This window comes from Zonotrichia albicollis, chromosome 9 (genome assembly GCF_047830755.1).
Source record: "Zonotrichia albicollis isolate bZonAlb1 chromosome 9, bZonAlb1.hap1, whole genome shotgun sequence".
Lineage (NCBI taxonomy): Eukaryota > Metazoa > Chordata > Aves > Passeriformes > Passerellidae > Zonotrichia > Zonotrichia albicollis.
In genome coordinates, this window is record NC_133827.1 from 27,203,699 (window position 1) to 27,227,161 (window position 23,463).

The 23,463-nt window shown below is 38.2% G+C and overlaps 1 protein-coding gene across 1 annotated transcript in view; it reads right to left on the bottom strand.

Moving 5' to 3' along the window:
- Positions 1-3,312: 3,312 nt before the first annotated feature.
- The window catches only part of DNER (delta/notch like EGF repeat containing), a 108,349-nt gene continuing 88,198 nt past the window's right edge, over positions 3,313-23,463 (bottom strand). Inside the window, exons 9-13 of the mRNA XM_074547094.1 lie at positions 16,951-17,073; positions 14,948-15,061; positions 13,763-13,894; positions 10,068-10,314; positions 3,313-4,400 (exon numbers count right to left, since the gene is read on the bottom strand). Coding sequence (XP_074403195.1) covers positions 4,289-4,400; positions 10,068-10,314; positions 13,763-13,894; positions 14,948-15,061; positions 16,951-17,073 — 728 coding nt within the window. The 3' untranslated portion in view covers positions 3,313-4,288. The remainder of the gene's footprint in view (positions 4,401-10,067; positions 10,315-13,762; positions 13,895-14,947; positions 15,062-16,950; positions 17,074-23,463) is intronic.

Here is a 23,463-nt window from a genome sequence, read left to right on the forward strand (position 1 = left end):
TCAGATAAAGAAGTTTATTCAGTTAGCTTATTTATTTACATTCCTTTGCCAAAGATCTCACCAAACAAAGCCTATTTGATGATTTATTCTTTGCTAAAGGGGAAGATTATTTACAATAATCATCTTATCATAAACGTCTTAAAAGGAGGATTTGAAAGTGGAATTCATAATAACAGAGAAATCTGACTTTTCCAGAGAGGTCATATTTGTTATCCATTTTGCACTGCAGAAGAAAAGAAGCCAGCTGAGCCCAGATGAAGCTGGATGTGGCATAGCTGCTTTGAAGTTTTGTTTGTTTTCACTGGTTGACCTATGTCCTGTTGGAAGGAATCACCTTCACCTACTTGGAGCTGTTCCAAAACATGAGGGGGCGAAAGGATAGAAAGGGTTCAGATGCTGGGTCCTGCAGGGAGGATTCTGCAGCACAGAAGTTGCACCAGAGGGATCAGCTCTGGTGCAAACAGCAGAGAGTCAAGAAGTGCAAAGATGATTTCTGAGGGTCACCTCTCCAGTGACCAGCACATCAGAGTGAGCAGGAGCTGAGCCCATCACACTCTGCCTGTCTTGGCAGCAACCTCCAGCATTCTCAGGTAGCAGCAGCATCTGATTGCTCAGATGCCAGACTCTGGCTGCTCTCATCTCCCCGATGAGATGTTTAAGATGGACATAAAAGTGTCTCAAATCTGCTTTATGCCACCACTCCTGACCCCACACAACTGCAGAGTTTTGGCAAATTCTCAGGCAAAGTCTCAAGGGACAGAAGACAAACTTGCAGGGAGCAGATAGAGCAGATCAGCTCCATGTCTCTCATTTGGCACCAGCTCTCTGCTTTGCCCTTCTCTCACTGCTCCCCTGCTCATGCAGAGCATTCCCTAAGGGTAATGGATGCTGAGAGAGAAAACAAATTTTAAACAAGAATTTTGTTCATATTTTGTTTTAAAATAAAGGGTGCCTCAAAGTTGTAAGCCAGTGCATATCTCTCTCAGCAGGTTGGAAGAGAAGGTTTAACCACACACACTGGACTGCCCTGACTCCCATTTTTTATTTTGAGAACATGTCTGAACTCATTAGCTCTTGATAATACACTCATTATTTTAACTATTCATAGCAGAGCATAGCATGAGAGACTCAACTCTTCTCTGAATTAATCTGGCTTTCAGCTGCCCTCCATGATCCATGGGGGGACTGTACTTCTGCACCCCCTGTGAGGTCAGGAACACAAGAGCAGGGTACCATACAAACAGCAATTCCAGCCCAGCTGCCCTGAGCAGCACATGAACCTCAAAAACATGGCAGCAGTGAAAAAAAGCTTCCCAAAGCTGGTAACACAGCAAATGCCTCCCACAGAAACCAGGCTGGAGGCACCCAAAGGGAGGACAGGCTGGATGTGCATCTGTCTGATGCAATGTGCCTGTCTGCTCTGCTGGGTGGTTGTGTGCAACATGAGAAGGGAATCTCTGAGAAATTTTGGACACAGAAGGATTTAGCCACATGAAGGGGAAAAGAAGTTCCCTCTGGCAACACAAGTGAGGAGTGGCTCTTCAATTCCTCTCAGTCATTCACACAGAATAATTTTCAGAGGTGTTGAGTTTATTCCTCATCAGGTGTCTATTGCTATCAAAGAAGAAACTACACATCTTCAGGGATGTCATAACTGCTCAGACATTTCTCAGCAAAGCCCTGCTGGAGAAAAGCCATGCTGTTTCCAGAAATGAGGCTGAGACAAGATGAAAACATCAGTTCCGTGACAGAAGCGTCACCATACAAGACTTCACTAAAACAAGCAATGTTTACTCCTATGGTCAGATCTTGTATATTTTTAGATGTCTAGGAACATCAAGTCACTTTCCCCCAAAACATCACACACATTGTCTTTAAAATCCAATTGTTTTCAAAGGGATTAACCACACTGAGACTTTCACTGTTTGATGATGCAACATTGAGTTTGGATGGATTTTTTACAGGGGGAAAAGAAAAAAAAAAGAAAGATAAAAAGAAAAAGTGTAGCATATTAACAGCAAGTGGTATTTGCTATACATCTGTATTTGCTCCCTGTACAGAGCAAACCTCACATGGTTGGGGAAAAGAATATGAAAGAACCAGTGTCCCTTGCCCACATTCATGTATGTTCTCAGGACACAGTCTGGCATCCAAAGACAGTAACCAAGTTGTTCTTGCAGATTCATAGCTGAGAGACAAACACAAGATGGGTCTGTTCCCTTCAGGTCTTAGGACAGCTCCATCTGGCAGGCAGTGCAGTGCCTCACAAATATCTCACAAGTGCATGCATAACATGCCATCAGAGTTCAATAAAATAAATTGGAAGGAGACAAAGTAATTTTCAGAACACAATTCACAGGATGCACAGGATGATTTACAGCAGCTAGAGGCTTCAAGCTGACAGGAAAATAGCTCCTCACAAATTACTTATCCTTCAGGTCAGTCAATTGAGAGAAATATAGGTTGGTCAAGAATTGCTGCCAAGGTGTGATTTGTATGCAGAAAGGCCGCTGCTCATTGCAACATCTCTCTTGTAAAATATGGACCATGAATATGTATGTTCCCTAAAACAACAGAGTTGCTTGTTTCCCTTCTTTATATAGATTTGCATGCCAATATTTTACTGACTGAAAAGGCCAAATATTCTGAAGAATGAATATTTCCTTTCCTTTGATTAACAAATCAATTACAACAGTGCCCCTTTTCTGCTCAAGTTACCAAAAATGGTACAGGGTATAGCTTGCTCTCAAATTTTCTTTCTTTAGGGTTCTCAAAAGGCTCCTAGAAGTCACGGTAAACAAAAGTTTCAATATATTGGTACAGCAGAAAACTGTACCAATTATAAAAAGCATCCTCTGACAGCCACCAGATGCAAATTTACAACTTCTGTCATAGAAAACCATGCCTGAAGAATTAATCTAATTTAAACTTGGATCTGAGCTCCTCAGTCGTCTTTTTAATTATTACTGTCTCAGACCAGCATTGTTGAAAGCCCATGGTAGCAGATACAGGACATCAGGAAAGGTAACTCTGGATTTCTGAGGAGCATTTGGCATTTCTTTAATTCAGACACAGAATGGTGTTACTAACCTGCACATGCACCATTCAGGACTTTGTCTTTATTCTGGAGCTGCATTTATCTCACTTTTGAGAGATTACACTGATAATACAAACCCTTTTTCCCTTTTCAGATTAACTGCTGGAATGTCATATTTTAGCATTATTTATAGTGCATCATATGCTCATGTCCTTTCAAATTTATAGACAACACTTCAGTTTGAAATGAAGAAAAACAAAGAAACAGCTGCAATCTTCACTGGTTAACTTTTATTCAGTATTTTCTGAAATAAGCAAGAATTTAAGACGCCCAGAAGCGATCAAATACAGCCACAAAAACCCCATACTGATCCTAATTAAGAAGCACTATGAGAAATACACAATATTTCATGAAACAATACTGTACATCAACAACCTTTAGGAAACAAACAATTCAAACCATATGCTTAGTTTACTCACAATATAAAAAAACTTTAACCTTTAAAGAAAAATATAGATTCAGTCCAATTGTAGGATCCAATCCCATATCCAGTGAATTCAATGGAAATTCTCTCATTGATTTCAATGTTTAAAGGATCATGCCCTTACTTTGCCTCAAGAGGCACTTTAATTATTATACAAGGCCTAGCCTGAATAACTATTACAAAAATGTCAAACATCAACTCAAGAGTATGTTTTAGCAACTTTCAGGAAATAATGGAGGAATAGGTTATCTATCCATGCATGGAATAAGGCAAAAGCTAATTCATTCAGATTAGGAATAATAATTTTTACTAGTTTCTTTTTCACAACACAAACATTTTAGACTTTTTTAATTAATGGATATATTATATATCATATTATGCTTCACATTTTTCCTACCTCTACTGAGAAAGCTGGCACTGACATTTCATAAAGAACTCCTCATTAATTATTGTTTTCTGTTCTGTAACAACCACAAGAAACTCATCTGGGTTTAGTAATAGTGTCTACCAAGAAAAAAAGCACACACTATCATAAGCTTATAATTTATAGAGCTCAAGGTACATTAAAATGTAAATCATGAAGTTCACAAATTCTGTTTTAAAATATTTTTCCAAACTAAAAGCTGCAGAAAATTGGTTCTTAAATATTCTACAGAAAATTCTGAAGCATCTAATGGTTTAAATTACTTATGCTTTCTTCTTAAAAATATTTAAATTAGGTTAGTAGCCCATCCTTTTGAAAAATAATCCAAAAAAGATACACTAGATTACAAATCTTTTGTCTTAATCAGTGTAACCAAAGGTTTGTCATCTGGGCTGTAATCTTCATAAGCAATGGGGGTTGCATCATACATTGCAGGTCGGGATTTCTTGCCAAACCTGGAAATAAAAGAAAACTTTTGGTGACAAACAGAAACATGAATGAGTTCAAAGCAACAATGTAGTGATTTATGGCCTGTGATCAGAAACAAAGTCAGACAGCTTAGATAAACTCTATATAACAAAAGAATCACAGGAAAATGAGGCAAAAATGGTCAATTATTTTTTTCTTCTTATTATTATTATGATGCAGAGAAAACAGTACAGAAATCACAGAAACAGAATTATTTTTTTAGTCATCCACACTAAGGATTTTTATGCACTTTTGACTATATTAAGCATACATTAATTTACATTCTGTACTCTGGAAAGTAAAATCCAGAAAATTCAGATTTTGAGGATAATAATTAGGCCAAACCAAAATAAACTTGATTTTTTCCCAAGACTTTTATGAGGGTTCATAATTTTCAATTTCATTCTTGCCTGTTTTCAGTTATTTAGAATTGCAGAGAAAACTGAATTGGCTGGAAGCATTATGATATATGGTGAAAATTTCATTTTTCAAAGTACTTCAGCTATCCATAAGGCTACACTAGATTCATTCCCATGCATGAATGTCTGCCTTCTTCTATAGGCTATTTTAATAAATGCAGACAGGTGACATTTGCTCATCTCCATCATGATGGATAAACCTGATTTTCTACAAATGAGATAAAATTTCAAGAACTGAATGAAGGAATAAATTCATGGCATCTTACTAAAGCAGAGGCAGCACTGAATTCTGAATCACCCATTTTCACCATCACTCTCAAGGGTTTAAAGGAAATATAGAGCTCTGCAGAGGTACAAATGATGGTGAACACTCTCCAGGGATTTCAGCCAGTCTACCTGCCCTTTCTGACAGTGGAGAGCACATGGCTTGTAGCATACATGGAAGCAGGACAAAATCTGTTTTCTCCTTGAGGTCAGGGTTGACATGTGCCCCTAGTTAGAGAAGGCTGAGGAAAAAGCCCAGCACATGTGCAAGTTGTGTTTATGGTCTGGTGAGCCATGGAGCTGCTCAACCACATTGCTTTGATCAGGTGGTTCAGAAGCAGCCTCTGCCCAAAGCAGCAAAGAAACAGAGCTATCACCAACCTCAGAGGTTTATGTTAAAGACAGAAGTGTAAAATGGGAGCTCTGTTCAACGGGTGTGTATGTGCTAGGATGCTATGCTATGGAATTGATGGCATAAAGGAACACACAAAGCAATTATCAATACGATCTGCAGGAGGCAATGATTCAAGGACTAATCAATAGTGAAAAGCTGCAGGTTCTTGCTACAGTGTTCTGGATCAATTAACTGCCTGCTTACAACAAAAGCATATACAAACAAGTGAATAAAGATTCTTTCCAGGGCCACCAAACACAAGATTATTCCTCTAACAAAGAGTATAGACTGTGTGGGGAAATCTCGATCCTGGGAAGCACTGAGTGTGGAAAAATACTGGAGGGATACAATGGATAATAATTTTTACATTAGCTTCAATACCATACTGTGAACAATTATGTGTTTGGGTTGCTTAACAGTGTAGGAGTAGCACTGGGGAAGTTCTTCATTTAGCTTTGCCATGTCCATTCATGGGTGAGGATGGTGATATTCCAATGTGTACATCAGACATGCTTACCAGTATATAACAATATTACACGTCACAAAGATAATCACAAAGTATACAAAATAACAATCAGAAAATATATTTTGCAGTGAAGCATTGAACAAGAGAGACCTGTGTAGCTTGAGAAAAACTGAGGGTTCCATGACAATTCTGAGGATAGCACATATTCATTGTAGGAATTCTTGGCAAAGGCAGCTCCGTGTCTGTGACAGACACTGCAAATCAGCTTCACATTTGGAATGGTCCAGCTCCTCCACTTCCTCAGAACAACATTTCAAGAGATGGCTAACTATAGAGTTATTAACCTCACCAACTTCACTCAAATTTTTGAGAACATTGGACAGCTGAATCCTGAGGAAATGGAAACTTCCGACTTCTGTGGGACATGCAGAAGTTCAGAGTTTACCCAGAAACAGAATTAAGAAACCAACAACATGTTGCTACTCTGCTCAAAACCAGCAACTGGCAAACTGAGCCCACAAATAAAATTTAAACAAGAGCAGTAAAAGACAGAGACCAGAAGTTTAAGAAGGGATAACGCACATTGAAAGAACGAAGGGATTCTTTTGGATTCCACAGGAGGAGAATGAGAAGATTTATTTCCTCTGCATTATTCAGACAAAAGGTCAGATGTGCAAGTGGAATTGTGCCTTGCTTAGAGAAATTGAGCTATAATCCCAGAAAATTAACCCTGGCAGAGGATATATATTAAGCAATTGATAGATGATGTGGAGACCAGAGAACATGTGCACGTGATCACACTTCTACAAAAAGGCAGCTGACAGAGATCTGTGCCAGTAAGAAATGAGTGCATGCTGATGCTCATCCAATTCAGAAAGCTTAGAACACCACAGTGGGACACAGGCAGCTCCACAGGAATGGGGAGAATATGCAGTGGAGAGAAGCTGACCCTGCTGTGACAAGAGAACTTAATCAGAGTCTGATGAACCAGACTCTTCAATTGACACAGAGACAGGACAGATCAGCACGTGAAAATAAAAATTAAATAAACTACACTGTAAGTGGTGCATGAAGGCTTCTGATATCTGGGCACACACAGAACTAACTGCAGCATAGTCTGTCACCAGATAATTCATGAACTCAGTGTGAATGCTTTTCTAAAGTGAACCATTTTGTTTCAATAGCAGATCTTGCTTCCATTTCAATGACATCTTATGACTGCCATAGCCAGCAGCCTATTAGCCAACTATTTCATTCCACTGCTCTCTTCCAGGTTTAGAATGTATAAATTTTAACATAAAAGGATTCTTTTTGTCTGCAAAAGGTGTTTTGTTTTTTTTTCTTTACGGTCGCTATAATGGATGCTAAAGACAACTGTGCTTTTTCTGCTCAGAAAATTACCTAGTTCTGATCTGCTAACCTTAGGAACATTCCCTAGAAGTAGACATTTATTAGTAATGATCCTCAAGCACATTGGTTTTGTCTTACAGCAAATACCTTGATTAGTAAAGATCAAATTATTTTTAAAAATTATCTAGGAAAAAAATGCTGAGAAAAGACGAACAAGTAATTTAAAAATAATTTACTGACTATGCAACAGGCATCCACAAGCCCCAGACACCTGCTACTATCAGAAACCTTCCCTTTAAAGAAAATAATCTACTACCTTTTCCCTTGGCCTCCATTTTCTAAAATTACTCGCAAGTTTCGGTATCTAACTGTGAAAAGGAATTATTTTCAGAAAATTCTTAACTTTCTGTTATTTGAAAGTAGAATTCTCAGATTCAGCAATTCTGAAAATTCAGACCTTTAGATATGTAGATTTAAGAATTTATGCAAAAATAACTATAAAAGTTTTGCTCCTTTTCCTGGATTGAAATGACCAAACCAGTGGTTTATATCTTTCTGAACTCAAAATATACACAACAATCTCCACAATAAACCTCCATGAACTACCCTACTTGGCAGCTCCATCTTGGATTTTTATAAGGCATCACATTCTTGGAGGCACTGAAAATTATTTGGAATTAAAACATTTCATTTGCTTTAAGTAGAAATATCTTTTCCAAGATAGGGAAACTCTCAATGGACAATAATGTAATTTCTAACTACATAATATGGATTTGAAAAATCATCATTTATCCATCCCAGTCTAAGAACTTTTTTGAAGTTGGAACACTTTGAAGAGGTACTACTCAAAGCTATGATGTGATTAACTGAGCCTGGGGGAACGCCTCACCCATTTCAGCTAATTTTGATGACTTCAGCAGTGGTACAATTTAACGTATTTCATCTTCATTGGAACAGAACTGGAGCACTCAGAAAATAAATTACCAGCAATCACCAACCAACATGCACATATTTCTCCATGTTAGTGCACAGGAACATGTCTCCCTCAGGTGTTTTAAGAGCATTTTAATGGTAACACACATGAATACTCTGCTGGAATTTGAAGGGATCTTGATAAATTGAAGAAATGGGAAAAAAGAAACACCAAAAATCAAAGTTCCACCCTATTAAGAGAGATGTCAAACACAGAAGAAAAGAAGAAACCATACTGGCTAGGAAGCAAAATGACACTGAGGATCTTGGGATGAGGAAAAGGTCTCACAGGTCACAAAAGTATGTCATTTGCCACTAGAAATGAAAAAAAAAAAAAGAAAAGAAAACAAAAAACCACGCAAGTTTCCTTTTCAGATGTGTGAACAGGAATGCCATATATAAGATGCAGGAGGTGATTACTCAGTTTATTTGGTGCACCTGAATCTTCAGACAGAGAACTACTTCCTGCTTTAGGGACCCCCCTTCAAAAAAGAAAAAGAAAATAAATATAATCTGGAGTGTGTCCTAGGAAGGCAATAGGAAAGGTGACATGATCTGCGGGGGGATACAGAAAGAATGGGCTAGTTATACCTAGGAAAGAAAAAAAGTTGCTTTGCTTTGTTTGTTTTTTATCATATAAGAGAAGGGGGGAGGGCTCAGCACCCGATATACAAGTGATAAGAACAGCAGTAAATTATCCTTCATGACAGCCTGAAGAGCAGTAAGAAAGAAGCAGCCAGGTTAATAGCAAAGAAAATCCAGGTTAAATTTTAGTAAAGCCCTTTCTAAATCTACTCAACTCCTTTGGAAGTTTTTAAACACAATTGTTGGCAGGGAGCTAGGTATATTTAATGCCATATTAGTGCCATGGCTTACACTTGAGCTTTCAAATCCTTTCTACTTCTGCTTTTGGATTATTCTGACACTCAATGCCCTGCCTTGCAAGTGCTCCATTAAATTTCAAAGTAAAAAAATTACTGTCTCTAGGAAAGCAAGTAAGAAAGGCAAATAGGAGCACAAACATGAGTGATGTGAAGAGATTCTCACTGAATAATCTGGTAAATTAGTCACAAAAATCAATGTGCCTTTCCTGTCTGATCATATTACTTGTGCATAGCAGTTAAAGAATCTTTACATCCCTAACAGATCTGACAGGCTAAGAACTCTGCATCTGTCCCACTTCACCAGTTACTCCAAATAAAGTCAGAATAACTCTGTTTTCGAGGAGTTTTGCTGTATTGTCACACCTTGTCACAGACATTTTATGAAAAATCCTTTTTTTAGGATTTTTTCTCCTGAGAAGCTGAGAGCCCTCAAATGAAATGTAAACAATAATTATCTGTTGTTGCTGTGGAATGCAACAGCTGCATCTTTGATTTGCCTCATATGGTTGTTTTTAATTAATGGCCAATCACAGTCCAGCTGTCTCAGACTCTCTGGTGAGTCACAAGATTTTATTTCCATTCCATTCCTTTCTATTCCTTCCTAGCCTTCTGATGAAATCCTTTCTTCTATTCTTTAGTGTAGTTTAGTATATAATTTTCTTTTAATATAATATATATCATAAAGTAATAAATCAGCCTTCTGAAACATGGAGTGTATCAGATTCTCATCTCTTCCCTCGTCCCTGTGAACACAAGCACATGACCTCAGGTGGGAGCAGTGAGCAGGGCTGGTGCTTTCCCAGCAGAGCAGCCCGCTGCCTCTGCCACCAGCCCTTGTGTGCAGTGTGCATGGACTGGCTGGCACCTGAGAGCAGCTGCCAGGACATCAGCACCCCAGCACGAACCTGGCGTGTCGGATGGAGGCGATGGCGCTGCTGAACTCGCTGTCGATGCTCCTGCAGTTGTAGAACTCCTCGTAGGCGGGCCTGGAGGAGCCCTGGTACTCGATGCGGCTGATGCGGCAGATGCCCACGATCAGGATGATCAGCATCAGCACGAAGGCCACGCACAGCGCCCCGATGATGATGTACAGCGAGTGACGAGGCATGTTGGTCAGGCTCTCTGCCATGTGCCCAGACTTCCACTGCAGATCTGCCAGTAAGAAATAAAAGGTTACCATTAATTAATAATTTATATCCGTCCTGCTGTATAGAACTACTTTAAGATATGAATTTTCAATAGCTAAGACTTTTGAAATGATGGAGATAGGTAATTTGAACTTTCCCAGGCTTTGTTACAAATACACCACCAGGCCTGACATGCTATAAATTTAAATAACACTATGCTGAACCTTCACCCACTTTTTTCTGTTGATTTTTAAGGTCGTATAGGAACACCTATCTAGTTAGATCTCCTGTGTCACCCAAGGAACAGAAAATCAAGTTATTCTTGCATTATGCTATTTTTATATTACAGGCTCTCCAAAGGCAGGCAGGTTTTATGCAAAAGCTTCTAGGAAACAACCAGTTCTCTTATGCAGTTTGTTCCAATGGTAAAGCCTTCCACTAAAATGTGTTATTTAAGATGCACACTTAGTTTGTAATTTGAAACACAGACTTTCTTATGCCTATCTCCACCAAACTGCAGAGACTTCAGCATTTCAAGGACAAAAGGGACACATCATAAGGTCCTACAGTAAGGAGCCCATTGTAGTCTTTTTCCAAGCATAATTTCCCTGAGATTCTCAAAGCAGACCTTAAAGTAAAGCCAATCTGGAAGAGGCTTCTTGTATTTATGTATTCCAGATCTTCTGTATAAATATTCCTGATCCCCAAATTATATCTATGCCAAACAGATTTTCTATCAATTGCCTATGTCCTCAGATCTGTTTCTCTCTAGCATGGATCAGAATATTTCTAATTAACCTGTACTTCCCTCCAGGGTTCATTTTTGGCAGCCTATGGTCTCATATTATTTCAAAACGGGAACAGACTTGAATCATCCTGACTACAGAAATGTAGCACTCTGCAAAAGTTATTTCTAGCAGGTGCCTGTTCCCTTTTCAAATGTACTTCTGCTTTGCCCTGATTTAGAATCTCCCTTTCCTCAATCACAAACAGGCTGGGAAGAGGGCTTCCAAGCACCTGCTTTGGGAGGTTAAGATATTCTCAGAAGCCACCTCTCAAAGATGCTGATGATGGCAGATAATTCAAGCACCTGAGCTGAAATCTCCAGTTCAGCAGCAGTGGATAAAATCTCAATCTACAGCAGAAATACAGGGAGCATACAAGGACAAGAAAAGAAAAGAAATCTGTTTTAGAGGCAGGTGGTGAGAAAGGCCAAAGCTGTAACATGTGGGATTCAGCTGGGCAGAGTTTGGAGAAATGGCTGCTCTTTGTCACAATAGTGAAAGTTGTCCTGGAGCACCTCCCAGCTCAGGAGTGCTCAGACTTTGTCCACAAATGGGAGCTGAGTTTAAGGACTGGCTGTTCATTTCTCTTATCTTCTTCAGAGGTCAGAAAAGTTTTGATCAGCCTGAATCATTCAGTGATTTAATGTTTCTAAAGCACTGTTACTGCAGTTCGCCCAGTCAGGATATGAGGAAGGGAATATAGCTGTGCTCTGTGCAGTTTGGGATGGGCTTCTATTTCTGTTCTGCAGCACATTTGTCACACACAGTGGTTTCTGTCAGGCTGTCAGGCTAGGCTGAATTCAGATCTAATGTCTGCAGATATATGGCAAGACATTTCTGATTTAGATTCCATGTCTTCCATCTCTGGATGACAAAGATGAGAAAAATTTCTTCCCTTTTTCCTCACCATATCAAAATATAAAGATTAATATCTTGTACTCCAGAGATTAGAAATAGCATATGACAGCTCAAAATCACAGCATTTTCAGTTGTTATATTTAAGTTCATAAAATTAATTAGGAATAAGATTTCAATGCACACCATGGTCTGTACTAGAAATTCTTCATAATGTCAGTTTTCAAGTAACCACACGGTTTGGCATACCTCAGTGACTACATTAATAATTACAAATGTGGCAAAGGTAATGATATTAACAAATAGCCAGCAGGCATTAGAGAATTCATAAGAGACATTTGTAAGCATTTTTAATGTGAATGCTCCATTAACTTTTTAGGCAAATGCATTTCATTTTGCAAGAAAGAATATCCTCTTTATAATTAAGACCAATTTAATCCTATTTAATTGGAATTGCTAATACTGGTAAGGATCATAAGATGATATTAAAAAATACCGCAATTCATCCAGGCAATGTACATCTTATCTAGTTTGTTGTACGTACAGCACTTGGAAATTAAAAAGAACAGTCTGACAAGAAGATAACCCTGAAATCCTGTTAACGTAGTCACTTCAAGCAGCTAAACCAGCTGGTGAAAAAACTATAAATAGGGTGGTTCTACAAAAAAGATTAAGTAGCAATAGCCTCCTTCATGGTCAGTAACAGAAAATCTCAAAGGATAAAATGTGATTTATTTAGTCAAATGCCACTCAAACACCAATTTCTTGATAAGTCTGGCTTTGTGTCTTTTTCTAGCATTCAGAGGGATGGTCCAATACAAAGTCAGTATGCAGTGTTTAACTTCCATCACATTATTACCATTATGTACAAACTGCTGAATATAATAAATATGGCAAAGAGAACTGGAAAGATGAACAGAAGCACATTTACTAATAGATTCAAACTTTGGAGCTCAAAGAATTCCACTGCACCATTGTCTTAGGTCTCCATTGTCATTGTCTCCAGTGAGTTCAGACGTGCTCCCCCTGTTTATAAAAGAGCTGGATATGGCCTATCTAGAGATGATTAGAATTAAGTTCCCATCGGCTCGTTAATTCACAGCTCATTCACAGTGAGCACAAAGATCTTCACATGGCTACTTCATACATTCTGCCTCTCCTGGACTCTCCACTGTGCCATAAGGATGCCCTTACAGTGAAGTTTCTCTCTAAAATGAGAAACAAGCCCACACTGAAGCCGTTCCTTCCAGGGGAACCTCTCTTAAGTCTTACTGAATACTTTGGAAATATTTGGTCTTGGACTCCTTCTTCTATCTAACAAATTTGATGGAAGTTAGCCTATGGCTGGAATAGTTATTCCTGAAAAAGTTGTTAAATGCCTGCATACACAAATTACAGAACAATTACACCAGTTTCCTTAGGTAAGCAAGTTCCAAGTTGTTTTGCTGAGACATCACTAGAGCTGCAGGTGCTCAGAAGTCAATACAAGCCTGTTAGGAATGTGCTTATACTGCTATGGAACACACTTGACCCAAAGTGCGCAGGGAGGCTGTGAAGCATGAGCACAATTAAAATGCAAACTGAGTGCCCAGCTCTGAGACAATCACAATCCAGTCTGACACATCTCAAAGCAGGGTGCCCAGAAAAAGAAGTTTTTAACTTTCACAACCACTTTTGAAATGCTATGGCCAAAAATAAAATTAATTTACCATTATTGTGTTCATTTACGTATGATTCGGAGTATTTGTGCAGATAGGTATCTAGAGATAAAGAAAAAGTTCCTTTAATATAACTTACAATTTTTAGAAATGCTTAGAGAACTCCAACACTTACGTATTTCACAGTTTGCACCGACCCATCCATGAGGACAATGGCAGGTGTAACCACCAGGCTGATCTATGCAAGTTCCAGCATGGTGACATGGGTTGCTGTCACAGTCATTTACATCAATTTCACAGTCTTCACCTTACATAGGGGAAAAAAACCAAAACCATATATGACAGGTGCCTGATGTAGCAGTACATCCTCAGTCATTTAACTTCTCTCTTGCTGCAAAACTCCTTATAGTGCAATACATCTCTATTCTCAGAACATCAAAAGGATTCCAAGGAGAAAGTATTATCCTTATTCAACCAGGTGAAAATAAAGCCTGAGGACTAAGGGACTTGACTAACCTCACACAGACTCTAAATATATTTCTCTAAATATTTCTCTAAATATAATTTCCATCCCAAGAAAATGTGGTATAACAGACGATCATGGATATTCTGTTATGCTATGCAGTAATGTAGATAATCAGTGCCTGAGAAACTGACAGGGTACAATGGAAAGCTAATTCTTTTCCAAAGAATGTCCTTTAACTAGAAGAGATCAAAAAGCACAATTTGACCTATAAACCAGCTATGAATGGGTTTACCCATTACTCTCACATTGGATATTACCTTACATGACTAACAGAACATCAGATTGTAAATTATCTTGACATCAGATATTTGGATTATGCCAATCACATCAGTCTAAGTTCGAGGCCAAAAGATTAAATGAGTTTCTTGCCAGCACTCTGAAAGTGTAAATTGATTCATAATAAGTACTTTAGGGCTTTCAGCAGTTGCTTATTAAGATAATGGAATAAGAGGTTTCTTGAGCACACAGAAACTAAGGTCACTGTTAAAAGATTTTTCATTTTCAACAGTATCCATTAGTATATTGGGTTACCTGGAAATCTTCAAAATACTATTTTTAAAATGCAGTCTAGTCTCAAGTAGCAAGGTCATAAGCCATGTTAAATAGTTGTTAGCTTTGTGAAGTCACTTTAGTAACAGGCCTCTTTTGCTACAAAGTTCAAAGCAGATGTAAGTAATATGAAAAGTTTTTCATTGTCACTAGACTGCTCACAATACAGCAAAGCTCACATTGGTTCATTTCTTGAAGAGACACAGTCTTACTTGGTATTTGTCTTCCTCTAGACACAGTGAACAATGACAGCTAGGTGTTCTGTGTAACACACAAATCACTTGCCTGCATATCCAGGTGCACAAATGCACGTAGCATTCAGACCTTCACTGTCACAAGTGCCACCATTCTGGCAGTTGATGTTAACACAAGGATCTTTGTATAATTCACAGTGCCTTCCTGAAAAGGAAAAATCAGTAATTGCCATTGACATGACTGATACTGGCAGCATGGAATCAGTACATGTGATAACTTGACTTCACCAGGATGAGTGTGCAGACTCCACACCTGTCATTCTGGGCTAATGATGCCATAGCAGTAATGCCACATGGTTTATGCTGGCCAAACTTTTTACACACATGCCTCCTCTCTGCTCTTCCCACAGGCTGTGGGCTAGGAGAGACAGGGCAATTTCTGCTTAGAACTATTGGGTCTATGAAAAACCATGTAATGAAGCATAAACAGATCAGTTATCTAAAATTCTTCAGTAACACATCAAAAATAATTGTTTTGACTATGAATTTTATGTAATAACTTATTTATTAACATAGATAAGCATTCAGATGCCTCTCATTACTTGTTGCTGGAAATGAGGAATATAACTAAGGTAATAAAAAAAAATTCAAATGTATAGTTTAAAATGTATAACTGGATGGCTCTACCTCATGCCACTCTTTCATGCCCATTGTAGGCCTTGTAAATCCAGCAGGTTTGCCCTGCAGAAGACAGTGCAAGCTGCACCTTGCATACAAAACATGTAACACAGCATATTCCCACCTAGGGACCAGGAGAGAGAATCTAATGCCAGTGCTGCATGCATTATTTCTTGGGGTCTACTGTTCAGACGAAACATAGGGGGCCACTGAACTCCCCAAGTGCTGCAATGATGGGAGCTCAGTGATCAGCAGAAGCAGCCTCCAGGACCAGGCGCTCCCTGCTTTCATTTCCAGCACGATGTGCTGTGCACACAGTGCTTGCAGCTCCACCAACAGGCCGGGTGAGAACAGAAGATGAATATTATGGTGAACATTATGATTAAGTGCTGCTTAAACTGTCATGAAAAGATGAGGGTCATTTCCTCACCAGGCCTCTAAAATGATGAATTCTGCATCTATAGTTAAAGAGCAGTGCAATCACCAGTGTGAAACACATATTTAGCCTCAAGCAGCTGTTAAGTGAGCGTTACTTATCAGCACAGATAAGGATTGATATGCTTAATGAGAAAATGCTAGAGCAATGTTCCTTAAAACACAGTCATTCTGTTAGAATATTTATTTATTTATTTATAATCCTAATAGCATATAAAATTACATTCAAAATGTCCTCAACGATTCAACACAGAACACACTAAAAAAGTATCACTTTAGCCTTCCCCACAGGATTTGTCACAGACCACTGATATGTGCTAATTTGTTTAGAGCTGAAATCTCTTGTGAGAGAAAAGATTTTGTACACCCAAACAAACGCTATTCTCATCTCTTTTATAAATTACTTCAAAAATGCCAAAGCTGGATTCCATTTGAACACAGATCTAAGAATAGCTGCAGTTAACATGGAAAAGCAGCCACAGACCTACTACCCTCTCTGGGCTTTACAGTCCTCTAAATGAACAATGAAGATAAAGCTTTTATTTCTACTCCTTTGTGCTAATCTATTTCAAATACTAATATTTTATTATTATGTTTTAGCTCACTTCACTAGAGAAAATAAAAAATAATTTGAAAGCTCTCTGTGTAAAGGCTCCAACAACAACTGATGAAAAAGTCTATTTAACAGTTATGGGATTTTTAAAATCTCATCACTTTCTAACATATAATAAAAACAGCAGAAAAAACTACACCTGAGAAGAACAGAGAAAAATCCATTTGTGCCCAGACCAGGACATGCATTATTCACAGAGGAGCTAAATCTTAACTATTAATCTGAATAAAGATTAAGGGATCAGGATCAATACTGAAGTTTGTCTCTGTTAATTTTACATGAGGGATATATTTCTGCTCAGGATATGGTATCTCTGTAACAGAACCTGCCACAAAAACTGCAGAGAACACTTGCAAAGCCCAGCCTACCTTCATATTCAGCAAGGCACACACACTCGTAGCTGTTGACGAGGTCTCTGCAGGTGGCTCCGTTCTGGCAGGGCGCAGAGAGGCATTCATTGTACTCCTCCTCACAGTAAAGGCCGTGGTAACCTAAATCACACGAAGGGGAAACAAAAATAGTTATGGAACACTTCGCAGTAAAAATTAACTATTAGGCGACTATAGGCCATGGGCAGATGCTTGTTTATTTAAATACACTGTGCAAACTGATATTTGTTAAGACATTGATTTTAAAGGCATCTGTTCCCCAGGTGAAAATTACCGAGAAAATATTGGAAGCATAGTATTCTGAGAGAATTCCTAGCTCCTGTGATAAACCATAATGAGGTGTAAGGATGGAGGGTGGTGGCAGAGGTCAGAAGCAGCAATGTGAATACCCACACTCAGATTGTTAAAAGAAATACCGGAATATTGACTGTATCCCAGCTCCTTTGGATCCTTGCATCAAAGCCACTGTTCATCAAAGAAGTGATAATTGTATAACAGTAGTTAGAATGATTACATGTTTTAGCATTAATGCTGTACAATGTCAAAGCACTGCAGAAGCATTAAGGTACTTTCATCTTTACAGTATTTCCAAGCCACAGGCAGGTACTATGGGCCAATTAAGTAAACATAGAAAGCAAAAGCAGAGAAAAGCTACATGGCCTGTTAAAGCCACAGAGTAATTTGTACTGCGAGATAAGAAAGAAGGAGTTAATCCACATGAAAACAGCACCTTTTTTATTACTTAGTGTGCCACACAATCATTAGCCCTAACAGTAGTTAAAATTACAGACCTAGAGTAGTCTATGATATAATACCAGGCACTGGAACTGTGTTCATGTGCTTATAAAAGCTTGATTTCCTCATTACACTTATAAGAAAATTAAATTAATGAACATACAATGAATGAATATGCAGTGGGCATGAATACAGGTGCCAGCAAAAAGGCCTAAAATATGAAGTGTAGATTCTCCAGTGTGATTTTACTTCTTAAAGTAATCTCTAGTTAGTAGCAAAAGTCAGATATGAAAGGAGGGTATCTTTCATGAACACAGAACCAAAGAGAGGGGCATATTCTCTTAGTAAGTCGCAATCAATCTGTATTCAGCATCCTGGTCTAAATATTACCCAAAATTCTCATAAAATAATAGAAAATAGGATAAATGCTGCCTTCAGACAATATTTGCATTTACCCTCTCCCTCCCTATTATGGATAATTCAAAACAAAATTTTTTGAAGATACAACTGTTGGTACTAGTCAAGATATATAGGCAATACCATCCATTATGATTCTCAAAAAATCCTCTTTTCATAGGAAATAGTTGGGCTAGTAAGGTATTAAGAAACATTTCAGAACCACTTTCTCCAAAGCGGCCAGCCAGGCAATAAAGAATTAATTATGCTAAATGTTATGGGTTTTCCTGCTACCCTACAATGAAGTTTATCTAGTTTATGAGTATATGAAATATTCTGATGTAGTGAGATCTGTAGCCAACACATAAAACCCACCAAAATCAGATGGGAGAATCAGTCAGAAAAACAGATGGGAATTCCCAGTGTTTAACACCGATGTAATGAGATACTCTCAGAAAAATGTTTCCCACTTCTCACCTTTCCAAGAGAACGAAGGGAATTTGTGACTAAATAGCTGTCTGGTTTCCAAAATCGATATGAACGATGGTATCACCTCCTCAGGCTGCAGCCAGCCCACGCTGCCAGACACTGCACACAGCCAGGGAAAGATGTTTCCTCTCTCCACGAGAGGGCAGGTCTCACCCACACACAATTTCACCCTCACATCCTCACCCTGGGGCCAGCAGCCTCCTCCTGCTGGAACTGCTGGGATGGAGAACATTCCACTGTGGGACCACCTGAGGGAAAGGCTTGCTTCTCCTCAGGGAGATAAGAGCTACCTTGTCATTCCTAATGAGCATTTCTCCTGGTATTACTGCTTTTAAATTATACTGATACAAAAACCCTGTAGTACACTGAATTCATACAGATATCTTCAAAAAGACTACATAAATAATTTATACATTTTTGTTGAAGAATTTAAATTGAAAAAGGAGCATTTTTCATAAATAACTTCAGAGTAATGGATTCTAGTGTAGCTGCTTCCTCTCCTTCTAGCAGTGTTATGATTCTGCTGCTTTTTATGTTCCCAGCCAATGCCAAATGCAGCTCCTTGCATCTTTTGTGGTGTGCAATATTTCTGTGGATGTACTCAGAAAGAAAGAAAATATACCTACATTAACAACACTTCTCCATATACTGTGTCCTGAACAGGATAAAAAAAACCCACAGGAGGAATTGCAGCTTCAAAAAAGGGCAACTTTTCCAGGCCACATGAAATTGGAAAAATCTTTAGTAATAGAATCTTTATGAACTCAAGCAGAACCTGAAAATGAAGGTTCAATTCTGATGTGATCTCTTCAGATGCTGAGGAATGGACAGGGAGTCTAAAAAACCCTAAAATAGAGATGTCCCTATGTAACCCTTTTTCCCTCTATGTGGCCATCCCACTGGTACTGCCCACTGTTACTGGGCTTTACAAAAGCAGAAACAGATTTGTTGCCATTCTCCTCTTGACCCCCAAATTCTTCTTCCTCTTTCTTCAGCAACTGGAAGGCTGCCTCGAAGAGAGCAGGTTATTTTCCTGATAGAAATAAAATCTCATCACTTTCTAACATATCATTAAAACAGCAGAAAAAACTACATCTGAGAAGAACAGAGAAAATCCATTTGTGCCAAGGTATGGCCTTCAGTTACATGCTGAACTGCACTGTCTTTGTACATGGCTGTTAAAAACTGCAGAGGAGAAAATGGGAAAGGGAGCCCACAATCTTGTGTCTCACAGGCTGATGAGGAGAAGACATGGGGGTTGTCAAAGCCTTCAAGAGCAAAAGATACAGCAGAATAATCTCTCAAGAATATCTGCACTCTCAGGTTAACAAAAGAAAGGCAAAAGCTTACTCTTCCTTTAGGAATCAATAAAGAACAAAGCTGAAATCTTTTGAGCCATTTTAGACACGAACCCCTCAATAGTGACTCCCTGGGCTTATCCATACTTAACATTTCACCCAATCAAGGCAGCAGAACATAAATCCCATCTTTATGGGAAGGCCTAATGGGGTACAATGCAAGCCAGCTCTATTGTGCAGGGAACAGCATCAGTTCACACTTGTGGCTGTTCACTACCACAGAGCTGCATGTTATATAGCCAGGAAATAAATGTGCTCACTTAAATCTGAGCTTACACAGCAATTAAATAAAAGAGAAGAATACTCCAGGTGGCAGGAAGGTAGGAAGCCATGCTCACCAGCCATGGTCAGATTGCATGGAATGTTGTCTTAATGCAGAAGTGGAAACAAGATGAGGAAACAGAAGCAATAATGGGCTTGGAGACAGTCAGGAACTGGAATTAACTTAAAGTCACTTCTTCCAGAGCTCACATACCTGCCCCAGTTACACAATGTGGGAAGGGAAAAGACACAGAAAAGAAAAATTGCAACTGCTGCAAGACAAATCTTGCTCTGGCCTCTGCAAAGGCACTAAAATTAACTTATGCTCCTAGAACTATCTATTAAGCTGCATGAGCAGTAAAATCAAGGGAACATACTCCATGGTACGACTTCTGAAGTTGCAGTCACTTTTTATACCCTGCAGCACTTTTTCTGAAACTCCTCTCTTTTCTTTTTCCCAAATGTTCTATATATGCCATCATATATATCTATACGGAGGACAGGTGTTAATGTCTATACATGTGCTGTGCAGTTTCAAAATCTGTGTCTTTAAAAAACCCAAATCCAAAACCTTACTGTGATATTAAGCCATGCAATTTCTAGCTATATTTCTACACTTAGGACCAGACAAAACTAAAAATACTATATTAAATATTTGCACTGGAAATTTATAATGGTGGCTGTATTAAAACAATTGCATATAAAGAGTAAAAAGGTTTATCAGGAGGAAGAAACTGGTTGGGGATCCAGAGACTAAATAAACATTCTACAAAAAGACACAAAGGGTTCCCACTAGTTTCACCAACCAGACTTTAGATGAGAAGCCAGCAAAAGAGCACAGGAACTTTTATTAGAATTAGTTCTTTAATATGAGGTAAGAAGTAAAACATGAAACAACCTCTGTATCTAATGTACAAACATTAAGTATTTCTTTGTTGCCTGTAAAGGGTGAGGTGATAAGTGCTAATAATCAGGGTGTGTAAGCATAGAAATACAGATTTGAGGTAAGGTTTCATGTGCAACTGAAAAATCACACACACAGTACAAAGCAGGTATGGCTGCATAGGCTTGGGAGCTCCACAGAGCCCCTCAGCAGACATTTGAAGTATTTTCATCTTGGAAATAACTTACACACTTTTCCTTCCACTCTGAAAATAGGAGCATTCAAAATATTAGACTGCTTTGTAAGTTAGCTTATACAAATTAGCTTTCCTCTACAAGCTATTAGATGAACGCCCACAATGAAAACCAGCACACACACACACACAGAATTAGTAGCAAATGTCTGGTTGTTCATGTTCTGCAAATTGTGCAGCTATGCAAGTATAACCACTATCATTTATCATTCTTCAATCTGTACACTGGCCAAAGAAACAAGGAAGTCAAACTGCTACCAAGCAAGGAGATTTGCACAGACCTTGGACTAATTGGAACAATTTAAAATTCCTCTCTTGTTTAATTTTTGAGACAGAAGTACCACAGATGAAAATCCAAAATCCAACTGACACTGTAAAACAGTGCTTAAAGGAATGACAGTGTTCAGGTCACACATATAAGCAAAACTCTTAGGCACTTTGTTTCTGTATTAGAAAATTATATCCTCTGTCAAATACTTAAAAAAAAAAAAGACTACAGCATCCTAGAGCTAAACACAAAATTTAAGTGACAGATTCCAAACTTCATAAAACTGTTTTTCAGACATGTCAGATAATCAATACAGAAGACAATTCTAAAATGTCATTTAACAGCCTTTCCATTAAAATACCTAAAAACAAAAAATTACAGGTAGGAATTCAGGGGTATATCTGAAAGCCTCCTGTACAAAGAAGCCAATGATCTAGGAGCAGGCACAGATGTTGAGAGTCTGCAAGTCAGAAAGCCTCAAGGTCACAAGGCAGAGACCATTTCTTTCCTGGTAATATCTTTCTATTAACCCTTGATAATGCTTCTAAACTGTACCCAAATTTTATTCCTTCACTTTACAAGTAACGTAACAGATACTGTCAAGGTCTCTTCAGGCAAAACTGTAAATACAATCCACCTTTTTAACATCCCAGAGACAAAACAACATTACTCACCCCCTCTATCAAACTGCTTTTTGATAGACATACCAAAAATGTATTAGGTTATGATTTGTAGTCATTATTTTAGTTTGGGTTTTTTTAGCAATTGCAACATAGGAATCCTCAAGTCTAATTGCTCTTACCTGCCTTACACTCAATAATTACCCAAACCAAGGGCAAGTGTAAGTCACAGAGCCTCCTACATGATGATCTACACTGAACTTGACTGCCAATTGTCTACTATCCTTTTAAGTTATGGGAAAAATACGTGAAAATAATTGATTAAAATTCTGCTGCTCTGAGTTAATAAAAGACCATAATGGTATGTTCATAATAATGAAAAGCATAAAAGGTATAAAAGCAGGAAATATTCTGTCTACCCCTATCTTGCTGCCACTTAGGTGCAGTTCTTAAATGACCTTCTGAAATAAATTACCCAAGTTTTCAAACTATTGACAGATTAATGATGAGCTCACTTAATTTTGCCTCTAGTTTCACCTCTATGTGAAGCAAGTAATGTTATTTTTAAAAGTGAAGTTTACAGCACCCTACAAAATGTTTGGAAAAAAAAAATCTTTTTTTTTTAATACATGGAGCAACACAAAAGAGTTTAGCTAAATAAATGCCATATACGGTCCTGGATGCCACCTCTAAGACTCCTTATCTGTAACTTTTAAAAGCATAAGTATTGTTCAAATAAAAATATGTTTTCATAACATGAAAGTTCTAAGATTACTTTTAAGTCCTGAGAGAGACAGAATAATTTTGAAAAAGCCAAACTATGGAATTCTAATCAGGTTTAGGTAACAAAGTTCTGAAAAAAGCTTTTATTTGACTGAGAATATTTGACTAGCTTTTCTTTGTTTGAACCACAGGCAAAAAACATGCTGAAGAAGAGTAAAACTTTCCAGGATTTCTTGGAAAGAAAAATGTCTAGTTTTTCCTACTATGAATGACAAGTGCTGTCAACAAATGCATTATAACATTACTGTGGTATTGTCAGCATTTCACTTTCATACTTTTCTCCTTTATAAAAGAGTATGTAATTTAACTATAAATCTGTCAGCTCCAACAACAAATGTCCATAGCTTCTGGTAATTTGTGAGTTCCTCCCAAAATATTTCTGATGGTCCCTTTCATGTCTCTAAACAGCAGATAAATTCTGACACCACCTAAAAATGCTGAATAAG